Consider the following 12,420-nt stretch of genomic DNA (forward strand, 5'->3'; position numbering starts at 1 on the left):
GAATCCCTCTGGAGTGGTGCTTTACACCCCTCCTGACATATGATGTACAGTTACAGTGGGGGAATAATTATTTGATCCCTTGCTGTTTTTGTAAGTTTCCCCACTGACAAAGACAAACAGTCTATAATTTTAAGGGTAGGTTAATTTTAACATTGAGAGATAGAATATCCCCCAAAAAATCAAGAAAATCATATTGTATAAACTACATAATTTTTTTTTTTGCAGTGAGAAATAAGTATTTGATCCCTCTGGCAAACAACACTTAATACTTGGTAGCAAGCACAGCAGTCGGACGTTTTTTGTAGTTGATGATGAGGTTTGCGCACATGTCAGGAGGAATTTTGGTCCACTCCTCTTTGCAGATCATCTCTAAATCACTAAGATTTTGAGGCTGTCGCTTGGCAACTCGGAGCTTCAAATCCCTCCATAAATTTTCTTTGGGATTAACGTCTGGAGACTGGCTAGGCCACTCCATGACCTTAATGTGCTTCTTTTTGAACCACTCCTTTGTTGCCTTGGCTGTATGTTTTGGGTCATTGTCTTGCTGGAACACCCAGCCTTGACCCATCTTCAATGCTCTTACTGAGGGAAGTAAATTGTTGGCCAAAATCTTGCGATACATGATCCCATCCATCTTCCCTTCAGTATAGAGCAGTCATCATGTCTCCTTTGCAGAAAAGCACCACCAAAGTATAATGTTTCCCCTACCATTTTTCACGGTTGGGACAATGTTCTTAGAATTGTACTCCTCCTTCTTCCTCCAAACACGGTGAGTTGAGTTAATGCCAAAGAGCTCAATTTTTGTCTCATCTGACCACAGCACCTTCTCCCAATAACTCACAGAATCATCCAGGTGTTCATTGGCAAACTTCAGACGGGCCTGCACATGTGCCTTCTTGAGCAGGGGGACCTTGCGAGCACTGCAGGATTTTAAGGCGTAATGTGTTACCAATGGTTTACTTGGTGACTGTGGTCCCAGCTGCCTTGAGATCATTAACAAGTTCCCCCCGTGTAGTTTTAGGCTGATCTCTCACCTTCCTCATGATCAAGGATACCCCACGAAATGAGATCTTGCATGGTGCCCCAGATTGATGTCGATTGACATTCATTTTCTATTTCTTCCATTTTCTTACTATTGCACCAACAGTTGTCGCCTTCTCACCCAGCTTCTTACTTTTTTGTAGCCCATTCCAGCTTTGTGCTGGTCTATGATCTTGTCCCTGACATCCTTAGAAAGCTCTTTGGTCTTGCCCATGTTGTAGAGGTTAGTCTGACTGATTAATTGAGTCTGTGGACAGGAGTCTTTTATACAAGTGACTATGTAAGACAGCTGTCTTTAATGCTGGTAATGAGTTGATTAGGAGCGTCTAACTGGTCTGTAGGAGCCAGAACTCATAATGCGGGATCAAAAACTTACTTCTCACTGCAAAATGCAAATAAATGTATCTAATTTATACTATGTGATTTTCTTGATTTTTCTTTTTTGGATATTCTATCTCTCAATGTTAAAATTAACCTACCCTTAAAATTATAGACTGTTCATGTCTGTCAGTGGGCAAACTTACAGAAAAAGCAAGGGTTCAAATTATTATTCCCCCCGCTGTACGTCATTTGTCGAGTCCCTGACTTTGATGTGAGGTTGCAAGCCAAGATCTTATCTTTCCCTGCAGGTGATGGCTGAATTATTCAGTCATTACCTGCCTCTAATTGCCATGGGTGGAGCAGAGCGCCACCCACAGCTGTTAATTTGTTAACCCCTTTAAAGCCTGGGGCGTAATAGTACGCACCAAGCTATTACCCCCGGTTCAGTGAGGGCTCCGTCGCTGAGCCTGCACTGAACCGAGCACATGTCAGCTGATTATTACACCTGCGGCTGTTAACCAGTTAAATGCCGCTGTCAATCTCTGACAGCGGCATTTAATAGCACCGCGCCGGAAGCGTGTCACTTACCCGTCCATCGGTGATGCCGGAAGCGTGATCGCGGATCACTGATGGGTGGGCATGGCAACCCTGGGTCTGCAGCAGACCCCAGTGGTTGTCATGTACTGATCGCTATGAGCGCCACTTAGTGGTCGGCGCTCATAGCACAGGAGCATTTCTACTACATAGAGGCGATTGGACAGTTGCTGCTTCTAGTCTCCTATGGAGACTATAGAAAAAAGCAAAAAGTGTATAAAAAAAAAAAAGTTTTTAAAAAAATATAAAAGTTTAAATCACCCCCCTTTTGCTCCATTCAAAATAAAATAATAAAAAAAAACACATATTTGGTATCACCGCGTTCAGAATCGCCCGATCTATCAATCTAAAAAAAGAATCCGAATGGTAAACGGCGTAACGAGAAAAAAATTCTAAACCAGAATTACGTTTTCTGGTCGCTGCAACATTGCAATAAAATGCAAAAACTGGCGATCAAAACTTCAGATCTACCCCAAAATGGTATCCATAAAAACTTCAGCTCGGCGCGCAAAAAATAATCCCTCACCTGGCCACAGATCCTGAAAAATGGAGACGCTACGGGTCTTGGAAAATGGCGCCATTTTTTTTTTTTTTTAAAGCAAACTTTGGATTTTTTTTTCACCACTTAAATAAAAAGGAACCTAAACATGTTTGGTGTCTATGAACTTGTAATGACCTGGAGAATAATAATGGCAGGTCAGTTTTACCATTCAGTGAATGTGGTAAAAAAAATAAAAAACTGTGGTATTGCACTTCTATTGCAATTTTACCGCATTTGGAATTTTGTTTTCCCATACACAATATGGTAAAACCAGTAATGTCGTTTAAAAGTACAACTCGTCCTGCAAAAAAATAAGCCCTCACATGGCCATATTGACCAAAAAATAAAAATGCTATGGCTCTGGGAACAAGGGAAAGTGAAAAAAAAAGTTAACATTTTTTTTATAAAAGTTTAAATCACACCACCCTTAGCTCCATTAAAAATAAAGCAATAAAAAATACACATATTTGGTATCCCTGCATTTTTAAATGTCCAATCTATCAAAATTATATATAAATTAATCTGATTGGTAAACTGCATATTGAGGGAAAAAATCAAAATGCCAGAATTATGTTTCTTGGCCGTTGCAGCATTGCAATATGAGGCAATAAAAACATTGTATCTACCCCAAAATGAGATCAGTAAAAATGTCAACTCGGGGCACAAAAAATGACAGCCGCATATCCTGAAAGTTAAAAAAATTACAGGTCTCGGAAAAGCATAATTTTCTTTTTTTTTATTTAAAAATTTCCCAATTTTTTCCACCACTTAAATAAAAAGCTATACATGTGTACTATCTGCATAATCATACTGGCCTGGAGAATCCTATTGCCAGGTCATTTTTACCATGTAGTGAACATGGTAAATAAAATATCCAAAAAGCAATTGTGGAATTACACTTTTTTTTGCAATCCACTATTAGGACAACCCCTTCTTGAGCTAAATGTTTGGCCCCGATTAAAATAAAAAAAGATTATACTCCCCTCAGCGGTGTCGGCACTTGCATTCCCAGGGCCCACCTGCGGTTGTTATGACACGTGAGCCCAGCCTCCAATCAGCGCTGGCGTCACTGTCCACACCTTCTGTCGAATTGAACATGAAGAGGAAGTCCAGGCTGCAACTGATCTGAATTCCTCTTCATGTTCAATTCGACAGGAGACGGGGACAGTGATGCCAGTGCTGATGGGATGCCGGCGTCCTGTGTCACAACAACAGCACGGGAGCCCCGGGGGAGAGCGAGTGCCGACACGGCGGGAACAGCGCCAGCACGAGAGAGGAGTATAAGCTTTTTTATTTTACCGGGGCTGAGCGTGGGGTATGAGAAGGAGTTGTCCAAGTAGTGGACAACTTCTTTAAGCTTAGATGTCGAAAAGACGCTTGACTGCCTTTACTGGACATTCATGTTTAGTGCATTAAAAATACTTTTGGGATAAGAGATTCCTTTTTAACAGCTATTAAAAGATGTAAATCTTATCTTTCAGCTACATTTAAGTTTCTTCATGTCCCATCTAAATTGATCTTCATGAAAATGGCACTAGGCAGGGATGCCTTTGGTCTCCCATGCTCATTGTACTCTGCATAGAACCATTAGCTGCCTCTAAATGGCCTCACCCAGACATTAGTGAGAGCTTATCTGGAGTTGCAGGTGATGTGCTGTTCTTTCTTACTAATCTACACATTTCTCTCCCTAACCTTCAAAAAGTCCTGTGCGACTTCAGCCATCTATGACAATATTACCAAGACACTCTGAGACTCAATTGACGCAAATTAAAAATGACTTCCAATATCAATGATGAGATCATTGACTTAGATTGTTAGGTGCTCAAAAATATTGTGACTTAGTAAGGCGTTTATGCTAGTTCTCTGGCGTAAAAACATTAATGAATCACCCGCTTAGCCTAAAACGAACTTTAGCACAAATAATGGAGCAGATTGATTAAGTCCATCTATTTTCTTGACCGCCTGACAGCGTGCCAAATGTATCACATTGGATCATCATTAGACACACTTAATCAGCTTTATACCACTTCATGTCATACCAAATGCCAAAGTGTCTAAAACATTTAAAGGGATAATCCGGGTGTCTTGCCCTTGTCCTTTTTCACTAGGACCATCAGATATCTGTGGACAGGAAGTCGCTGCCCCTGCTCACCTCCCGATGTGGAAGTGGGCAAAACTCGATTACCCCTTTTAATTAATGTGGTGCACAGGGTGTTCACCAGAATTCGGGCTCACTCGCAGCCAGACTTGGGTTATTTCGAAAAGTAAATTTGCCCTGATGTTTCCAAAATTGCTAAAATCCTCTGTAGCCAGATTTCTACATAGACCCTTATTTCTATTACTGTCTATTAGTATAATGTACCGCTATCTGCTATAACTGTTTTCTATGTGAATTTACTGCCATCCAGTGCTCAGCTGCAATATGTGGCTGTAAATTCTCTGTATTCTGTATGCATTTCTCCTTCATCAGTGATGGCTGATTTATTATTCACTCTTTATGTGCCAGGTTCTACACACAGATCAATTAAAGACATCAAGCTGAGAAAATATCAGGAAGAACTGGCTCAGCCTGCATACAACGGGAAGAATACCATCATATGTGCTCCAACAGGTCTGTTTATTTGATTGAGTAGAATGCAAAGTTTTGTTTGTTTTTTTTATACTTTTTTTTTTTTTTTTTTTAATCCATTTAATAAGATAATCGTCCAAAGTGTCTTCATTGGGCTACACAACCTTTTTTGGCTTTTCTTTTGAGCAACCTGTGTTGCTGAACCTGGTGTCTCATCTGCCAGGAGCTGAGTAGATTGATCTATAGGTTCGTGGGAAAATCCATATCAATCCAATTTTTTTTTGTGTGGGGAAAGTTGACATCTTTAATGATACCATTTTTTTTTCTTGTGTGTCTGTATGATGTAATCGCTAAGATTTGGTCTTTTTTTTTTCTTCACTGTGTTCGCCATACGGGTTAAATAATAGGACAATTTTATACCTTGGTACTTTCTGAACATGGCGCTACCAATTATATGTCTGTTTATTTTTACATAAAACCTAACTTTAATTTATTCACCTAAAGGTCTGCACATTTTGCCCTTAGATGTCCTAATGTAAAACAGCTAGTTCTATAAGTACACTTGTACAGGGAGGGTTATGTGTCATTGAGATAGACTCTCCTCCCCCCATTGGATTTCTAAGCATAAAAAGTAGGGCTTTCAATTGGCAAGTTACAAGTTAGAGAAAAATCTTGACTTGACAGCAACAACTACAAAACACAGTTTTCATTGCTGGAACCACATCACATGCTGCCTACGCTGCAACCGCACTTACACTACCAAAAACGAGTCCATCCCAAATTTTAGAGTATATGACCGTGTTATCCACCCAACATAGTGGATTAGTTTGAAATGCAAACACTGCAGTGCTAACTTCCCTCATCCACTTACTACATCAGGAAGGCCACTTGACGCTACACCTCTGAGTTCCCCTCCAATCCTGCTGACCGTCGTAGAATAGAATTTGAGCTCGGCCATTACAAGCAGAGATAATTTACTAGAATAAAATAGGAGCAGTCGTTCAAAATGAATACATGATGCTAAACATGGTTAAGCGGCTATCCCACGAGCAATCCGCTGACGATAGGTGATAAATGTATGAACCTGAGAACAGGGATCCTGTGCATGAATGGAATGATAGTGGGCATTTGTGACTACCGCTTCTTTCACGATTTAGCTCTCTAGGAGCAGAAGTACACGTTTGATCAATGTTTTGGAGCCAGCCTCATACAATACTATTCACACATGGACATAAGACACCCAGTTACCAGGCTCCACCAATTATTTATTTCTCACCTATCCTGTGATTCAGTGTTAAATGTTGGTGGTCAGACTGCCCCTTAGGGGTATTCTCAAATTGTCTCTTTGGCCACTCCGAGCTATGCAGTCTCATTACTTCCTGGTTGCTTGAAGAGTGGGTGCTCCTCCATGAATGACAGTTCTGATCCAAAATCTTATTCCTGCTACCACACATTAACTGTCTGTCAGTTTTTGTTTTGAGTCTACATTTTTATCAATATATTTATGTATAGAGATAGCAGTGCCTTTGAAAAAGTACAAGGCTAAGTAAAGTGAGAACATTAATTAGGAGAACTGCTCTGGAAACTGCTGATGATGAGGGTCTGAGACTGGTGATTTTACAGGACTGATAGGAGGTGAGAGGGAAGAAGGTGAGCAGTTAACTAGTGTATAGAAATCAATGGGCTGGTGAGAGCTGACTTGGATGTTAGGAGTGTACACCTCTCCTGGAATGTAACTGCTACTCAAACTTGGCCATTGTCTGGTGGCCGAGCTCCTTGGAAACAATCTGTACACTATGTAAGATAAAAGCTCTCAGAGCAGGTGAATGAATGCAGATAGAAAAAGCAAGTCAATTGCAAACTTGCTTATTGTCATGCAGTCTACCTAACTCACCAATTTAATAGCATGAGACTACCCATTTAAATTAAATATCTGTAATGTGTCTTTTAACAGGATCAGGGAAGACATTTGTGGCATTATCAATTTGTGATCATCATCTAAAATCTTTGCCGCAAGGACAAAAGGGGAAGATTGTGTTTATGGCTACAAAAGTACCCGTGTATGAGCAGCAGAAATCTGTTTTCTGCGAATACTTTGACAATACTGGGTATGTACTATTTTGCTAAGAGAACACTCTAAACATTTTTGGACAAATGGATTCAGGAGAGACCTAAAATTCCTTATAAACATCAGGAGCCACAACAAGTAAGGCCTTGGCAGATGTGAAGTGATTCTAAAAGTCATTTCTATCTCTCTCTTTACAGATATACTGTTGTTGGCGTATCTGGAGAAGATAGTGAAAATGCTCCAGTGGGAAGGATCATAGAGGACAGTGACATCATCATTCTGACTCCTCAGATTCTTGTCAACTGTCTCAGTGATGAAAGTGTGCCCTCGCTCTCCATTTTTACGTTAATGATTTTTGATGAATGTCACAATACAATTGGGCACCACCCCTACAATGTTTTAATGTTTCACTACTTAGACCTGAAGCTCGGCTGCCCAAATCAAAAACGTCCTCAGGTAAAGTATATTTTCTTCCGACAGTACGTGTCAGTGTTTATATAAAGCTCTGTCACTTCATTACATTTCAACTGGATGAGAAGCATAACTCATTTTGGCTTAAGGTCTGATTTCTTAGTAGCTGGCTACAAATATCTCAAGGGCTGTCACATTGTGCAAATGAGAATAAAGCTGATCCTTCTACAAAGAGACTAGAAGCAATGGGATGAAACTGAATGGGAGAAGATACAGGTTATATATATTAGAAAAAGTTTTTTTGACAGTGAAGGTGATCAATGAGTGGAACCGGCTGCCACGAGAGGTGGTGAGTTCCCCTTCAATGGAAGTCTTCAAACAGAGGCTGGACAGACATCTGTCTGAGATGGTTTAGTGAATCCTGCATTGATCAGGGGGTTGGACCAGATGACCCTGGAGGTCCTTTCCAACTCTACCCTTCTATATTTCAAAATGATTGTTTCTTAAAACAAAATTTAGACCATGGATCCACTCACAAAACTACAATGTATGGACCCTGTACTGTTGTGCATGCCGCTGGTCTTTATTTCCAAAACTTCTGAGGGGGAATACCTGTGTTGGCTTTGTCAAGATGCGATACCTATTTTAATATGATGTGTTAAAAAATATTTAAAGCAATGCTCACCTACAGGACCCCAGGTGTTCCTCCTCAGGTCTCCTCACTCACTCTTCTTAATGCGGTAGGACCAACCCTCCTAAGCCGTCTATATGGGCACGCAGTTCATAGGAAGCTGAATAAAATTTATACCAAGGTTTTATTCCAGAGAAATCCACATTTTTCTTATGTAAATGAGCTGTTCAGGACTATGGGCCGGACACTGATCTGCATGAGAATCTGCCTCCAGAGATTATTTACATATAAGAAAAATGTGGATTTCTCTGGAATCATCAGATCGCAGATATAAAGTTATCATTTTATTCAGCTTCCAATGATCTGCATGCCCATATAGACAGCTTATGAGGGTTGGTCCCACTGACAGATTCCCTTTAAGTCAATGGCCACTAACTGGCTGCAGTGATCATTCACGTGACATCCCCTGGTAGGAGAGAAAGCGAGGAGCCCAAACGGAGACATTGGAAGAGGTGCAGAGGAATGACGAGTGTCCGGTAGGTGAGTGGTTTTTTTTTAACACTACTAAGGGACAATTTTTACATTTAGAAAAAGAATAGTGAACAGCTCCTTTTAAAAGATTTGAAAGTCTGATAAATTTGTGAATTGTACTAACTGAAACTAACTTGACTATTTTCTGTTAGTATAATTTTTAAATGCTTTAACTCAACTCAGCAATATTAGGTTTAACTAATTCCCGATAGCGCAATGTTCTGTTTTTGCATTTTTTTTTCACTCCCCTTCTTCCAAGAGACATAACTTTTTTATTTCTCCATCTCCATCCAAATGAGGTCTATTTTTTTTGACGGAAAATTTTACTTTTGAATGACCCCATCCATTTTACTATTCATTTTACTGGAAAAAGAGAAAAAAAAGTCCAAGGGCGGTGAAATTGCGTTAAAAAAAAAATGGTTCTCCATATCCGTATGATTATGGTGATACTAAAGTTGGATCATGTTTTTTTTTTTTGTTTGTTTTTTTTTTAAGTAAAGAGAAAAAATAGGGAATTTTGTTCCAAAATAAATAAAATAGTTTTAAAAAATTGTCATGTTCAAAAACTGATATAGTTTTATTTTTCAGTCGATGGGGCTGTGTGAGGGCCTGTTTTATCCTGTGGCAAGCCCACATTTTTATTGATACCATTTTGGGGTAGATATGACCGTTTGATTGCTTTGAATTGCATTTTTTTTGCAGTGTTGTGGCAGAAAAAACACAATTCTGACATTGTAATTTTTCTCTCATGGTTATTACCGATTAGGTTCATATTACTAATGCAGTGATACCAAATATGTGTTTTTTTTTTACATTTTTAAATTTCTTCTTAATGTGGGGCAGAGGTGATTACATTTTTTACATATTTTTATAAACCTTTTTTTAGTTCCCGTAAGAGACTTGAACCTGTGATCGTCTGTTCACTTAAAATATTTACTGCAATACTACAGTAATGCAGTATGTAGTAAAAAACACAGTCTCCAATGAATGCCAGCCACAGGCTAGTCTTCACATGAGTACTGTCATGACAAGCACCGGGTCCTTCAGCAAACTCCCGGCTATGATGCCAACACATTGTTTCCCCTGTAATAGTGTCGTGGTGGTGATAGGCATATGGAACAGCGTGCTCCCAACTTTCCCTTACGCTTCCCTACCCCTGGTTTGCATACTTTAAATGACGCTGTTACAGATTGGAGAATGTCAGACGGAGCATGCTGCTGTAAGAGACATTTCCCAAGAAACATGCAGGCTCAGGTTCCTGAGCCTGCATCAAAGACTGGGACCCCAACTTTAGACATACCAATATATCGGGAAAGTGTTAAACGGGTAGGACACTTTATTTTTGTTCTAACAAATTTTGAGGATATGATTTTATGGCATATATTATTACAGGTGCTCCTCTTTCCTCACAGATGGCATAGATCTACTGTCCATACAATGGCTGCTAATGGAGGAGCAGGTGACCAGACCTGTCCATCAGTCTCCTCCACTTGTAAAACACTACACATTTGTCCTAGTGGATAGGTCTGGCCACATGCTCCTCAATCAGCATCCATTTTGAGTACAAGAGGTGTGAGGGAGGCTGCACAAAGAATTACAGAAGGAGACCGTGTAATAATTAGAAAGTACCACAAAATAATTTCCCCAACACGTTAATTAAAATAAAGATAAAGTGGTACACCCCTTGTAAGTTATCTAGGATTCGAAAGAATTATTAAATCTTTTTCATTTTGTAAAGAAACCTTCCCATTCTTGTCCATAAGGTATATTTGGTATTGCAGCTAAAACTATTTTATTTGAATTAGAATGGGCTGCAATACCAAAAATATCCCATGGACCATAGAGGCGCTATAATTAAAATCTTTTAATCGTTGTCATTCTTTCCATGTAGATAATTGGATTGACGGCCTCAGTTGGCACTGGAAAGTCCCGCAATCGATTGGAGACAATGAACTATATTAGTAAACTTTGTGCTTGTTTGGACATTGAAGAAATATCCACTGTCAAAGAAAATACAGAAGAGTTGGAGAGAGTTGTGTATAAGCCACAGAAAGGTAAGATGGGTCATGAGTTCATTATCATTGGACAGTCTCCTGTTTAATTTACCACAAGAACGGTCAATTACTACAGAACCATCCTCATAAGTTATTAATGGAAGTTTACTGATTTTGCAAAAACTAAGCTAACTCTATGGACTTGTTCTTCTTTGCAGACGTTCGGGAAACTACGCAGCGTGACAATGATCCATTTGCTGAAGTTATAAAGAAAATCATGGCAGAAATAGAACAGATGGCCAAATCAATTTTTCCCCATATTGGTAATGATATGTGATATTAAGTCTTAAAAAGAGTTCAGATTTTTCATGCAGGAACTTACTTACAGTGGCTTGTGAAAGTGTTCACCCCCCTTGGCTTTTTACCTATTTTGTTACACTACAACCCTTGTTTAAATATTTTTGTAATCCAATTTGTGTGTGATGCTTCAGCACCAAATAGTCTAAGTTGGTGAAGTGACAAAAATATAGGCAAAAACTACCATCCCCACAGTGAAACATGGTGGTGGTAGTATCATACTGTGGGGAAGTTTTTTAGCAGCAGGAACAGGGAAAATGGTCCGAGTTGAGGGGAGGATGGATGGTGTGAAATACAGGGGTATTCTTGAGCAAAACCTGTTTGTCTGTCAGTGACCCAAAGCATACTGCTAAAGCAGTACTCAAGTGGTTTAAGAGGAACTGTGTAAATGTTTTGGGGTGGCCTAGTCAAAGCCCAGGTCTTAATCCAATTGAGAATCTTTGGTCAGGACTTGAAGATTGCTGTACACCAAAGGAAACCATCTAACTTGAAGGAGCTTTAGTAGTTTTGTCTTAAAGAATGGGCAAAAATCCCAGTGGCAAGATGTGGAAAACTCATAGAGACTTATCCAAAGCAACTTGCAGCTGTAATTGCCGCAAAAGGAGGCTCTACAAAGTACTGACTTTAGGGGGTGGGGGGTGAACAGTTATGCACCCTGAAGTTTTCAGTAATTTTGTTATATCTGTTTGCTTCACAATAAAAAGAAAACCAAAATGTTCACAGTTGTAGGCATGCTCTTTACATGAACTGAGGCAAACCCTCAAAAAAAAAAAAAAAAAAAAAAAGGTGAAATTCCGGGTTGGGGTGAATACTTTTGCAAGCCACTGTAGCTGTTACTAAACTGCCACCTATGGTTCAATCACATTTGCATATTACTGATGTATAGTAATTCCCATTTTTTTTTTTCACATTTCCTGTTTCTTATTTTTTTATACGTGTTTTTTATGTGCATGCTGTTGTGTATTTTTTGTGTAAATACAGCATGTTCCAATGAGTGCTGTTTTTAGCCCAGAGAAGTCAAAGGCTTCCATTTAAAAATCCTTGTTCCATATTTATGTAGCTTCAATACCAATATTCAGCGTTTCTGCAGTATTACCAAAATGGCAAAAAAAAAAATAGCTTTCATAAAAATATTGAACAAGTGTGGAACAAAAAATTGAACAAATTAAAACAAAAATCATCTTTTTTTTGCATAACCAATATTTTACTTCATGTGAATGAGTCCTAAAATTCTTCAAAAGCAGCAAAAAATACAATTGGCCTGCATTGTATGGATTGACCCCATTGCGGTTTTCTCATGTCATGGAGATGGTGAGAGTCCCTGACGTAAAATGCAGAAGTATATTTGGAGCAGCATATTTA

The 12,420-nt window shown here is 39.3% G+C and overlaps 1 protein-coding gene across 1 annotated transcript in view; it reads left to right on the plus strand.

The window, feature by feature from the left end:
- RIGI (RNA sensor RIG-I) overlaps positions 1-12,420 on the plus strand; it is a 100,096-nt gene that overhangs the window by 51,321 nt on the left and 36,355 nt on the right. Inside the window, exons 8-12 of the mRNA XM_073664886.1 lie at positions 5,004-5,108; positions 7,021-7,174; positions 7,332-7,590; positions 10,599-10,761; positions 10,920-11,024. Coding sequence (XP_073520987.1) covers positions 5,004-5,108; positions 7,021-7,174; positions 7,332-7,590; positions 10,599-10,761; positions 10,920-11,024 — 786 coding nt within the window. The remainder of the gene's footprint in view (positions 1-5,003; positions 5,109-7,020; positions 7,175-7,331; positions 7,591-10,598; positions 10,762-10,919; positions 11,025-12,420) is intronic.

Source organism: Phyllobates terribilis, unplaced genomic scaffold (genome assembly GCF_046119375.1).
Source record: "Phyllobates terribilis strain yellow unplaced genomic scaffold, ASM4611937v1 Scaffold_1__5_contigs__length_1240528914, whole genome shotgun sequence".
NCBI classification, from domain to species: domain Eukaryota; kingdom Metazoa; phylum Chordata; class Amphibia; order Anura; family Dendrobatidae; genus Phyllobates; species Phyllobates terribilis.